Genomic DNA, 12,108 nt, shown 5'->3' on the forward strand with positions numbered 1-12,108 from the left:
GATGTCACTTGTCCCTTTAGGGGCTTTGCTATCGGCCCATAAACAGGGAACCACAGGAAACTTCCACTAGCTTCCTAACAACAGAGATACAAGAGCCAAATAACCCCCAAAAGCCAACTTTTAATATTTGAGAACACGCACAACGACGAGCATTCCGTTCATTAAGAACCACCGTGCCCTCTCTTCAGAGTTGGGTATGACAGCAAAGACGTTGCACCAAAGATCAGAGCCATCTTGACAGCACTGAGGCCAGCAGCAGAGATGAGGGAAGACAGGAGCTGACAGGTTTAAGCATTAGGGAAAGACCCAAACTAACGTGCAAGGAGAAGAGTGGGGCTCGCAAGGGATAAAAGCCGTATTTACAAGTCCTTCACACTCAAGAGAAAGGCAAGGGAAATAACTACCCTCAGGCAGGCTTGTGAAGATACTTTATGTTTAATACATCTGAAAAGAATGCATATACAAAGAACTTAGACATGAAAAAGCATTGGTTCAACACTAATGAGTCTACAAGAAATTGGAATTTTGGAGGATGGAGAAGATTCCCTAAGTCTTAAAAAACTTTGAATTTGCAAGCCAAAATATATTTTTGGTAAAATCCCTATGACACTGCAACCAGCCCACATGAAGACTGCATACAATCCTCAGCGGGCTGGAGCCCATCTTACAGGTTCAAGGTTACTTACGAGCAAAATGCAGAAAAAGGGGATTCCCTTAACTGGTCCCTATATGGTGCCACACTAAACACTAGAAACTGCTCCCTGCAGTTCCCTCCTACTGACATAGGTCTGTCTTTCCACCCCTCCCTGAAGGATGCCAAGCCATTCAGCAAGAGATGCACCACCAGGGCCAGCTCCAAAACTCGTCTTAACATACACCAGGTCCTTTCAGAGCATCCAAACAACAGTGTATATGCTGGTCATTGTAAGCGTTTCTCTAATAGTTAAGGATTGGCAGAAGATGGATTTGTTAAAAGCCAACTGAACCAGTTGGGCATGCTTAAAAAGGTGCAGTTATTTCTTCACCACATGACAAAAGCTTATGATGTCAAAGATTAAGGAAGAGACTGGCAAGCTAGTTTCAAGTCTGATGGTGCATCCAGAGAAAAGGATTCTCCTATTCCTAAGGCTCATAACTTACAAGGGTGGGGTAGAAATTTATGACCTGCACAGTGGAAAGCCAGGGGAAGAGATACAAGGCAACTTCAGAGGAGATGCAGATACATCTTCTACACTCCTCCTTAGAGGAGCACCAGCTTGGGACATTTTACTTTCCTGGTTTTTTCTTTAGTACTAAAGTCTGCTCACACCCAGGCTGCTGGCTGGCTGCAGAACAGCCCTAGAAGTTCTTGAAACCAGAACCAAGTCTTGCCAGACTGGCATAAGGGACAAGGCTTCAGTAAAACAGCCCAGAATTAGTCTGTTACAGAACAAGTCATCACAAGCATGCCTGGATTTTAAACCAAAAAAATTAGAAACAGTAAACAAAACAAAAAACTAGTACTGATCAGTGTTTTCTGATAATATATAATTACTCAAAACTAACTAGTTTAACTGAATTGAGGGGGCACTGGGGAATAAACACTAACATTCTTATCTCACACAGGGATCGTGTGGGGGAGATGGGAGTGCAGGGCATTTGTCATTATTGCGAAAAACAAATTTTAAAATTTGTATCTTTAGTTTGATTTAAACATTGCTTTTAATATGACATCAAACACCAGCTTTGCAGAAGGGGCTGTGGAGGGACGTTCATAGCAGCACACACCTGCGAGTCTTCTTCGGCTCCGGAGGCTCCAGGGCAGCCAATATCGCTTCGTCAAATACATTCTTTAGGCCTTTCTGAAAAGGGGCAAAGAGAGAAAGGGGCAGTCTCATTTTTGAGTTTTCACACAAACAAAACCACAGACAGCCAAGTGGCAGCAAAGCCCTCTAACGACGGATCGAGGTTTGCCAGCCACAACTCCCAGAGCCTCCTGTGCCCAGCTAGGCCCTGTCCAAGCCGCACTGCTGCCGTCAGCAGCTCCTTAGCACAGCAACTGGTTTTCTGAACAGGAACGCGAATCCTTCGAGCCCAGACCAGCACACTTCATGAGAAGCAAAACACACATACCAACGTCATTTCCTTAAGGCAATTTTTGTGAGCAGTTGGCTACTGACGTTTCACATGCTTATGACAAAGCAGAGAGTGCTGCGTTCAAATGCAAGAGCTCGATCTGGAGCACCCCGGGTGCAGCGGTGCAGACACCCGTGTGTCGGGGAGAGGAAGAGACAAGGCAAGCATGCAGCGATAGATCGGTCCGGTACACGCTCTGGGCAGGCTTCCAGCCCCAACCCCCGACCGTCAGAAGCAGCCAGGTAGAGTCCAGAAACTGTGCACGGCATCAGAGAAGTCAAGACGGGAGGAGGACGAAGCGGGCACTGCACATTGCGTTACGTGTTACACTGAAGCCAGGAAGTGCAAATCGGAATAAAGCTTCATCAGTCATTTATACAAACAACTGCAATTTTTAATTTCAAAATTTAAAGACAAGCTACAATTGATGTTTTCTCCTTAAAACAATAAAAATCAGAAGCATGATAGTAAGAAGCAGCTTTACATCTTACAGTAACAGGCTTTACGGATCTAATATTGAAATGAAGAGGTCTACCATGTTAGTGAAAGCAAGAATTTTAACAGTTCATAAAGCAGTAGCAAGTACATTGATATTTCCTTCCCCCCAAGGACTGACAAATACTCCACTACAGCACAGACAGCCAAAGCAATAGCAACAGAAAAACATCTCACTGCACAAAGGAGAACCAGAAAACCCTTCACATTACAGCGTAACTTGCAGATCACTGTTTCATGTACTTTTGTCATGCAAATACAGTTAACAAGAGTCACAAGTAGAAATTGAAAACACACGCATCGTTTCTTCCAGTTGGATTCAGGAAGATCAAACTTCATGTCTTATTCTTTTGATCTTTCTTTAAATAATGACGTAACCAGATCCTTTCCCCCAACAGCCTGAATTATAAAGCTACCCACATCTGGCAACCCAAGCAGCAGAGAGTTAAGCGAGTCCAGTTCGTGTTCCACGGTCACAACGTTTTACTAAAGAGCTTAAGTAGTGTTTTCAGTCCAAGAACTAATACAGAGGTTGCTCTAAGATGGTAAGCAGGCACAACAGCTTTCAATCAAGGTGGTTTTATTCATTGTTTTAACCAGGTTTCTACAGTAGTGGGACAGAGAAAGCAGCAGCAAGAGGGGAAGGAGAAAGTTTAGAATATACAGCACTTCCTTTTGGGCTGAGTTTCCGGAGGCTCGAGGGCAGCTAGGATAGCCTCATCAAACACATTCTTCAGACCTCTCTACAAGACAGAGGGGAGGAGAAAAAACAGCAGCCAGGTTAGAGGATTAGAGAAAAACAAGCAGATACAAAGAGCATTCAGGATAGACCAGGCTGAATTCACAGAGGCAGCAAACAGATTTACTTTGCAAAAAAAACAAAGTAGATCCCAGGAGGAAATCTTATTTAGATGACCCAGAAGTCAACGTCAAAGACGGACAGAGCATGTGACAGACCAAGTTAGACAGAATGAACACCCAGAAGGGCAGAGGCACAAACACAGCGGCAACTGGCAAGGACACGGGGCTGGGAGGAGCCGCACAAAAGACTGTGGTTTCCACTTAACTGCTAAATATACACCTAGGGAGTTTACAGGGAATAAACACAGCAGAGAGCAGCTTGCCCCACCACAGGGATGCAAAAGGTCAGGTAAACCTTTTGTAGTCACCCACTGGGGATAAGCAAGCACCTCAGATGCACAGACTTACTGCTCCCAGCTCCTCCAGTGGCACAGTCTGGAGCAAAGGCTTCAAACAACTCCTCTGCTTTGTGAATTCAGCCCCTGAATAACTGAAGATCTCCAGATGGCTGGGAAAACATGATCTGGGATTGAAGCAGTACCTTTCTGGTAAGCCATTGTCATCTTCAGACATCAGCTATCAGTCTTTTAAGAAGCGATGCAGTACCTTAGCAGTGCTGCTATTCTGACGTTGAAAGCCAGCATGGAAATGGTGCATTTCAGTTATTCAGTTTAGTTACCAAAGCAAGTATAACCACTCAAGTCATGGGAAGACAGAAAACGGCGCAAGGATTGGAATAACCAAGATTCAACACCAGAGGAGTCTGCAGGGATTACACGGGAGCACGAAGCATGCGTTGCATTTGCCATAAGCACAACAGGAACACTGCAGTGTGTTACCACTCCCACACAACTCCGCCAAGTTACACAGAACACCAGAAGTGAAACCTGGCTCAGTTTATGCTAACTGGACTCGCCTAAATCTACTGTCATGAGTGCAATCTTCATAAATTCAGACGAACTGCTTTATCCCAGCTAAAGGCAAATTGAAAAGTTTAAATTACTTCCTGTAAACAATTGCAGTCTTTACAAAATTATTTTTTTTAAAATCATTCAAATGTAACTGGTTTCTCCCTCACAGGTTAGACTGGATATATCTCTTTCAGAAAGGCTTTAATTTTGTTTTACTGAAGCACACACATGGGAGATCTCTAAGGCAATTCCATCTGGAAGCATTTAAGTCGATCATGTTACATGCAAGATTATACTTGAAAGAAAAGAAGTTAAGGAAATTAGTAGGTACAATCATTCTGTACATCCTCCCTGGCAACTTTTTTTTTTTTAATGAGTTGCAACCCAGGCTGACCAAAGAGCTAGAGACTTCAGATAAATAATGCCTATGTGAAGTCTGAGTACTAATTAGATTTTCTTTCTCTGCGAAAATAAGGCTGTAGTATAAACTCAATTATGTACTGTTAGATAGATTAAGAGCCCAGGCAGGGCAAGAGTCAAGAAAACATGCTTCCTTAATCTCCTACTCGGGGACTCCTCTTTTGTTTTCCTCTTGCACAGGAGAAATTAATTTGCTCAGGAGAACAGAATTTGGGATTTGTTTTGAAGGACCCATCAAAAAAACTGAGAAGAGGAGGAAAAAAAGCACAGGAAAGGGACAAAATTGTTGTGAAAGTGGGACTGAGGTTAAAAGCCTGGGTGATGCGAGAGTAACCAGATGAAGGGAACTGTGCTCGATACCAGCAGCACACAGGCATCGATATTCCTGTGCTGCACCGGGGACCAGGCTGAGCTCACACTCCCCACCCCCTCCGTGCACCGAGAGTGTAAGACTCATTATAAATCTGACTGTCAAACTGTCAACCCAGCACCAGGGCACGGGAAAGGAACCGAATTCAAAGTTCTCCCTTGCGTTAGGTACCAGCATTGAGCTTCGGAAAATCCGCTCAGACAGTTAACTCATAAGTGGAGCGGAAGCAACGAGCATTTTAGTTGAGTCTGTTTATCAGTCAGCCTTTCCTAATAGCAAAGTGTTTCCCACTTTTTACAGTGATATTGGGTACTATTCTATAGAGAAAGGATGAAGACAGACATTGGAAGTGTCTTCATCACAAAAAGATTCCAAACCTGAGGAAAGGGAGGATAGAACTGACTGGACACGTTCCTGTGTGACCTACTCTAGGTGGTCCTGCTCTGGCAGGGGGCTTGGACTAGATCATCTTTCAAGGTCCCTTCCAACCCCTGACATTCTGTGATTCTGTGACTCCTCAGCACTGCCGTCATCCAGACTCAGGGAGGAGAAGATACTCCGTCTTTACAGAAAAGGCTCAAACTCAGCCTCTTACCACACACCTAGAACTTTCAGAACATCGACTCTGCCAGACAGACAAGCAAATTCTTCCTCCCAGGAAAAAAAAACACCACCATGCCCTGGCTCCACGCTTTTATGATTACTTGCTACTGTGGCGTCAAAATAATTTGTAAATTAGTTGGGAAGGAAAACACCACTCTAGACTGCTGAGGTGAACAGTGTAGATGGAAGCCAAGGTAAAGAGAGACTGAACTGCCCAGCTGAGTCTAGCTCCAGTTGAAAGCAGCTACTACAACATTGCCTTGCAGGTAGGAAAACAACCCTCCTGGCTAGGAAAGCCAGCTGACTTCTGCGTTTAGCAAGCTGCCAGCTAGATCACTGCTGGGAACTTCAAACAACCCTTCGCAGATAATCTGCGTTTCTGTTTGGCAGCTATTACTGAAAGCGTGAGGAAAAAGGTGTTTTGTGAGGGGAGTCAACAACAAATGAAGGAAGAACAGAGCAGATGCAAACCGACTAGCCTCCCAGGTGAGAAGGCTTCTGAACCCTCCTCTCAGGTTATTCTTGGTTCCTAAAACCATCAACGGGTGCTCTGGAAGAAATTCAGGCTGAGCTTCCAAGGGCACAAAGCCGCTCTCTGCGACAGATAAAGTTTAGTCTCTCTGGAAATAAAAAGAATGGATAAACACTGACATTTTTAAAATCACATCAGCTCTTACTCTGGTAATTCCAAGTGCTTCCATGCAATCTGAGCAGACTAAACAAGGCAAGTTTAAGACTACAGAGGAAAGGGTCTCAGTGAGTAATACAGGACAAAAAGTCCTGGTATGTATTGATCCAACTAGCAGGCTCTACAGCCTAGTTAGGAGCAGTATTCAGGACGTACCAGACACCTTTTTTAAAATACTATTTTGGAACTCAACAGATCCAAGAGAACTACAGCTCAAGCACAAACAACCCTCAGCTTGCCCGTGGGCAGTAAGGAAGCACAGCCAAGACCACCTTTCCATCAGGAATTCCCAGGATGAACTGCAGCGTGCCTTGCCACACCACCTCTCGTGCCAGTGTCCTGCACAAGTCCATCAAAAGCCTCTTCCTTCTCAGCAAACAGTCAGGCAAAGCTTTGTTACAAAAGAGTCTCACGATCCCAAACGGAAGAGTCAACATGCAACCTGGGCACAAGGTGCAAGATAAGCAGAACTTCGGCCTTCAGGGGGTTTAGCAATAAAGCCTTGTGCTCAAGATACTAGAGGTGAATGCACAAGACTGAACAAAGGGGGAGGGACTTGATACTGTGCACCCCTATTGCCACACACATCAGGTAGGGACAAATTCTTTACAAAAGAGCATTAAGGAAATTGTTAAGAGTTGTAGTCAATTCCGCAAGGGCAGGCACACAAGATGAAGTTCCCAGGGCACCCAAAGTCAAGGCAGCACGCCAGCTAGCCAGCCAATGGCTCCCATTCACCACACCTTAATATTCCTAACTTAATGGGAAAGGATAATCAGGTTTCCTGGCCTCAAATGAGCTGGTTTAGTTGGCTTTAGACTCATGTTCACAAGTTGGTTCACACAACATGACCTTGTTTATGTCTTGAGAACTATTTCATTTTTATTTTCTGTTTCACAGAACTTCTGTCTTAAGGCAGGCACAGGAAACATGGCTCACCACCAACTCCACAGGAAGAGAAAGCAGCTCTCACAAGTATGAAGGTTTCTAGTCTCAGGAGTACCAGAACTTACTTTTCAGAGAGGTTTTTTCTTCGCCTGCTCTCTTCAGTAGCGAGTAGCATTCTGTGTCCTAACCCACTTATCGTTCATAATGCACTTTCAAAGTTTTCAATAGCTATTTTCCTCCAACACAAAAGCAAACAGAGAGAGCACATCCTCCTCCATCACCCCTCTACACTATGCCTAATCTCCACAGGTTGATTTTCTTTCTACCACTGCCAGCTCCTTGTGCTTTAGAACAACAGGACAAAGAAAAAGCTCCTGTGTCACCAGCAGAAACAAAGCTCATACCCTTTCACATCCATATGGAGCTGATTTTCCCTGCAACTGAAAAAAAGCATGGAATACAAGCAAGCAGAAAAGGTCAAAGACCAACCCTCACCTGCGTAAGTGCAGAGCATTCCACGTATTTGACAGCCTTCAGGTCCCGGGCCAGTTTTTCAGCCGTCTCTGGAGTTATGGGCTTCTGCTTGTTCTTGGCAAGTTTCTCAATTGTTGAGGGATCATCTCTTAGATCAATTTGGGTCCCGACAAGCAGGAAAGGAGTCTTTGGACAGTGGTGAGTAATTTCAGGTACCCACTAAAGACAGAGAAGACACAATATTTGTTACTAACCACCTAAGATAACTCTTCACATGTTTCTGAAACCACTGCAGCAGCTCCCCTTTTAGGCAGAGTTCGACCAACCTTTTCTTTCACATTTTCAAAAGAAGAAGGAGACACCACTGAAAAACAGACCAGAAATACATCTGTCTGTGGATAGCTGAGGGGTCGTAATCTATCATAGTCTTCCTGACCTAGAAGAAGAGAAAATTAACACTGTATTAGACCCAGACAATAAAATACTGCCCTTTACAGGTGGTTAGAATGCATATTCCAGCACAACAGCATTATTGTGATTAATCCTAACTCTTAAGCAAATTACCCATGCCCTGAACCCAAACATTCAAAGACCCTCATTTTCAAATACAGAATTCATTCAGTTGCTATGTAACAAGGAGCTGCTTAAAGTCACAGGAGAGGGGGAAGCCTGACAGGAGTACACTTTAGTAAGTTTTTAGCTCTAACATCCTCGGACTGCGTAAGGCTTTCCTCAATTGTAACAAAAAGTTGCAGCACACTGATCTGGTTATAGATGAGGTCTTCTGCACCTAGTCCATTCATTAGAAGTACTATGCCATTAAGTTTCATTACCCTGCAAAAACCCTTAAGTTCGGATTAAAAAAAAAAAAAGCAGTTTTGTTCACTAGGATGCTCTGACTCATGCTTGCAGACACTTAGCAGCATTCTCTTACTGCTTGGAGGATGCTTCTCTGTTACGAGTGAGAGCGTGTTCAGGCCATCCAGCAGCATTCCCCTAAAATGGGACCAAAGTCCCAGGGCAGGCTGTGCTTCAGAGGAAGCCAGGCTCTTCCCGTTGGGTCTGTAAGGGAGCAGGCAGTCCTGCAGGGCATCACAGGCACCGACCCACCAGCCCAACTCTGCCCGAGCTCATACTTAAACCTCCTCCTCCTCAACTCAGTAGCACTCTGTGTTTTAGAAAGCAAACCTAGCACTGAAGAAGCTGCTGTACTTGCTGGCAACCAAATCAGAAATGCTTGCTCAAAACGCCTCGGATTTCAATTGCTGCTCTCTTGCCTATCATACAGGACAACGACTTCTGAGATCTTGAAGGAGCCGACTCAGCGCTTGGGACATCTCAGTGGAGGAAGATCTACAGTTTGAAGATGGAGGTCTAGACAGCTTGTTACAGCTATCATGCTTGGCTGGACACAGAGGAGCCAAGCACTGACCAAAATGTCTCGTTGCAATTAACAGACTACTCCAAAAGTCTTCACAGCACAAGCTCAAAACAAAGACTTTTTTATTTTTTAATTTGACGCTTAGTAACAGGGGTTTTATCCATTGTCAGTAACCTGTGCTGGCTACTGTTTAGCAAAAAGCAGGTGACCTTTAAAGAACAAAAGCCCAGCTCCAAAAGGAAAACCTTTATATTCACAAGTGTGTGGTCACCTACACGCACTAAAGCCACTTCCTAAGTTTTCAGAACTACTAGATGGGTTACTGCACTTACGCTGACAGACAGCACGTGGGTATGTGTATCTACACACACAAACCTCTTCCCGGAGCCTGAACCCAGAGGGGTTTCAGAGCAGGAAAACAGGCAGAGAAGGACCCAACACAGCTTCTACCTGTGCAGGTACCAGAACGCTACTGCCGAGACCCAGCTAAGCACTGGTCCCTACAGCAGCCTACACGATGTGTGTCAGGAAGGAGCCTCTCTTCTCTACTTAACTCCTTATCCATGAACTAGGGGGTCTGCAATAACTAACACACAAATCACATTTGGGAGAAGAACGTGAAGAGCTAATTGAAGCTATAATGTTTAACTGGAAGCATAAGACAGTTTCATTAATCAAATAAGACATTAATGATGCATCTGTAAGATTACAGCTGGAAACAGTTTAAGTTCTATCACAACAATTTTAGGTAACAGCTTACCAACTAAGCCCCCTAGAAGGACTCTCCTGAAGGACAGTTTACAATACCAGACGCTGCCATATCACTTCGGTATCGTTACGGGTTGGGGACGGGGTAACCAGTAGTTGAACCAGTTTCTACCCTTTCTTACTAAATTTTCACATATGCAAAGCAGTAGCTGTTTAATCATTGCACATTTCTCCAGCCAGAAACTGAGATACAGTCTAACGGCCGTAAACAAAGAAGCTTGCAGATTTATTTTTAAATTTTGAAAAAGCACACAGCGAGAGGGCTGATGAAACTGCACACAACACCCCGACTTCATTCCTGTTAAGAATGCAGAGACATGCCACACACATCTAAGATGTTCTGATGTTAGTCATTCTGTCTTGACATTTGGTCAAAAATATGCTATTTACTAAACAAAACACACATACAATCCACATATTTTATTCAACACAATTTTCTCCTTAAATTTTGTCCAAAAAAAATAGAAACCCCATTTCCTCCAGTTATCCCCTAGATTAGAGGTGAAAGTTTGAAGCTGGTCCTCTGGTGTCACCAAATAAAACAGCTCTAAAAGAAAAGGAGGTTGTGTGGGGGGTGTTGTTTGGTTGGGTTTTTTTGGTTGTTTAGTTTTTGGTTGGGGTTTTTTTGGTTTTTTGTTTTGTTGGTTTTGGTTTTTTGTTTTTTGTTGTTTTTTTTTTTTTTAAATGAACTCGACTTAGCAACTCCCCAAAGGTCAAGAAAGAAGAATCAAGAAAGGTTTTTCCCTTTCATTAAAAAAAAAAAAAAAGGAACGAACAGTATGTCATGTGCAACATCACCTCAGCTAAACCTTGGGCAGTCACAATGACACAAGGACACAAGCACTTCATTTCTCACCTGCAGTATCAAAGAGGCCTAGGGTGTAAGGCTCTCCTCCAATCATCACTGTTACAGCATAGTTATCAAAAACCTGAAACACATTTAAGAGGATACGATTAAGCCAGCTTTCAGAACACCATTGTACTCACCTCGCCAGACCACCTCTCTGATTTGTACAAGAGTCATTTGCACAGGACAACAGAAGGTGTCAGACATACAGTGCTATTGCCATTAAGGCGGTTAACAGGACAATTCAATTTGGAATAGGGATTCACGAGCCATTTCCGTGAGGTATCTAAAGCAAAGGCACCGCAGGCATACCACTGCATATAGCAGGGTAAAGGCCACTGAGCAAGACACCTGCAACTGCTCTTGCCTGTAATTGCAAAGAGGTTTCCCACACTGCCACAGCAATTTCAACCTTCACACTCGGTCTGACACAGTAAACATGTCCCCACAAAGACAGAACTGACCCACTTCAGCACTGCGCTGCAGGGCACAGAGCTATGGGGCTTCTTCTCAGGGGACCCAAGTCCTCTAAAGTTCATCTTTCTGAACACGTAGGGAATTCACTACAGAGTCCATCTTTTCAACAGGAATTTATCCTCCATCTTCAGAGGAAACAACAGAGTTGGTCAAAAATCAGTCTGTGTCAAATTTACTCTCAATCTAAAGCAAGAATGCAGCTTCAGAAGACCAAGCTATATGGGCCCTATACGGCACCTGGCACAAGAGCCCTGTCCTCAAGGGCAGACCTGCTACACAGGTCAAAAGTCAAAATGTTTCACCCAGTAACTTCTAACAGCTGAGCATGAGGAGCTACCCGAAGCAGCCTCCTTCAGCACCCGCAGGCTCAGCATTAAGGAGTATACTGTCGGAGGTCAGCATCCTCAACTACAGTAACTGTTTTATCTTCAGAACTGCAATAGATAGAAAGCACCTTCCCACTGTAAAAGACAAAACCAACCACCCTGCCCCTGCAGACTGTGCTGCAAGGTTCTCAGAGACAACCGAGATCTCCGAGTAAGAACGAGGAAGCTCTGCTTCCACACAAAACTGAAGCCTGAGCAGCTCCCACTGCTGAAGTTAACTGCAACATTAAAGAGGCCAGCAATCATCTCAAAAGCTTTTCAGGGAAGTGAGGAGGGAAGGATGTGGAGAAATAAGCAGTCACATGCATCTGTTAACACTAAAAATTGAGGTAAGACCAGCGAGACAGCACTTCAGAGCTGAACTGCCCAGAGTCCAGATTTGTCTCCTTTCCACCTGACAGTCCTGGTTAAAGCAATACCTGACACTACGTTGATTTTTTCAACCTTTCACAACTCACAGCAACTGAGAAAGCAGCTACAGCCA

At 44.2% G+C, this 12,108-nt stretch overlaps 1 protein-coding gene across 2 annotated transcripts in view; it reads right to left on the minus strand.

Moving 5' to 3' along the window:
* Positions 1–416: 416 nt before the first annotated feature.
* CDC42 (cell division cycle 42) overlaps positions 417–12,108 on the minus strand; it is a 28,642-nt gene continuing 16,950 nt past the window's right edge. Inside the window, exons 3-6 of one of the 2 annotated variants that reach the window (XM_086476263.1) lie at positions 10,771–10,843; positions 8,092–8,201; positions 7,787–7,984; positions 417–1,841 (exon numbers count right to left, since the gene is read on the minus strand). In XM_086476263.1, the coding sequence (XP_086332389.1) occupies positions 1,752–1,841; positions 7,787–7,984; positions 8,092–8,201; positions 10,771–10,843 (471 nt within the window). In that variant the 3' untranslated portion in view covers positions 417–1,751. Of the gene's footprint in view, positions 1,842–3,257; positions 3,354–7,786; positions 7,985–8,091; positions 8,202–10,770; positions 10,844–12,108 lie in introns of those variants that run through there. The other variant, XM_009955655.2, reaches the window with a different exon arrangement.

Source organism: Leptosomus discolor, chromosome 20 (assembly GCF_034619465.1).
Source record: "Leptosomus discolor isolate bLepDis1 chromosome 20, bLepDis1.hap2, whole genome shotgun sequence".
Taxonomy (NCBI): domain Eukaryota; kingdom Metazoa; phylum Chordata; class Aves; order Leptosomiformes; family Leptosomidae; genus Leptosomus; species Leptosomus discolor.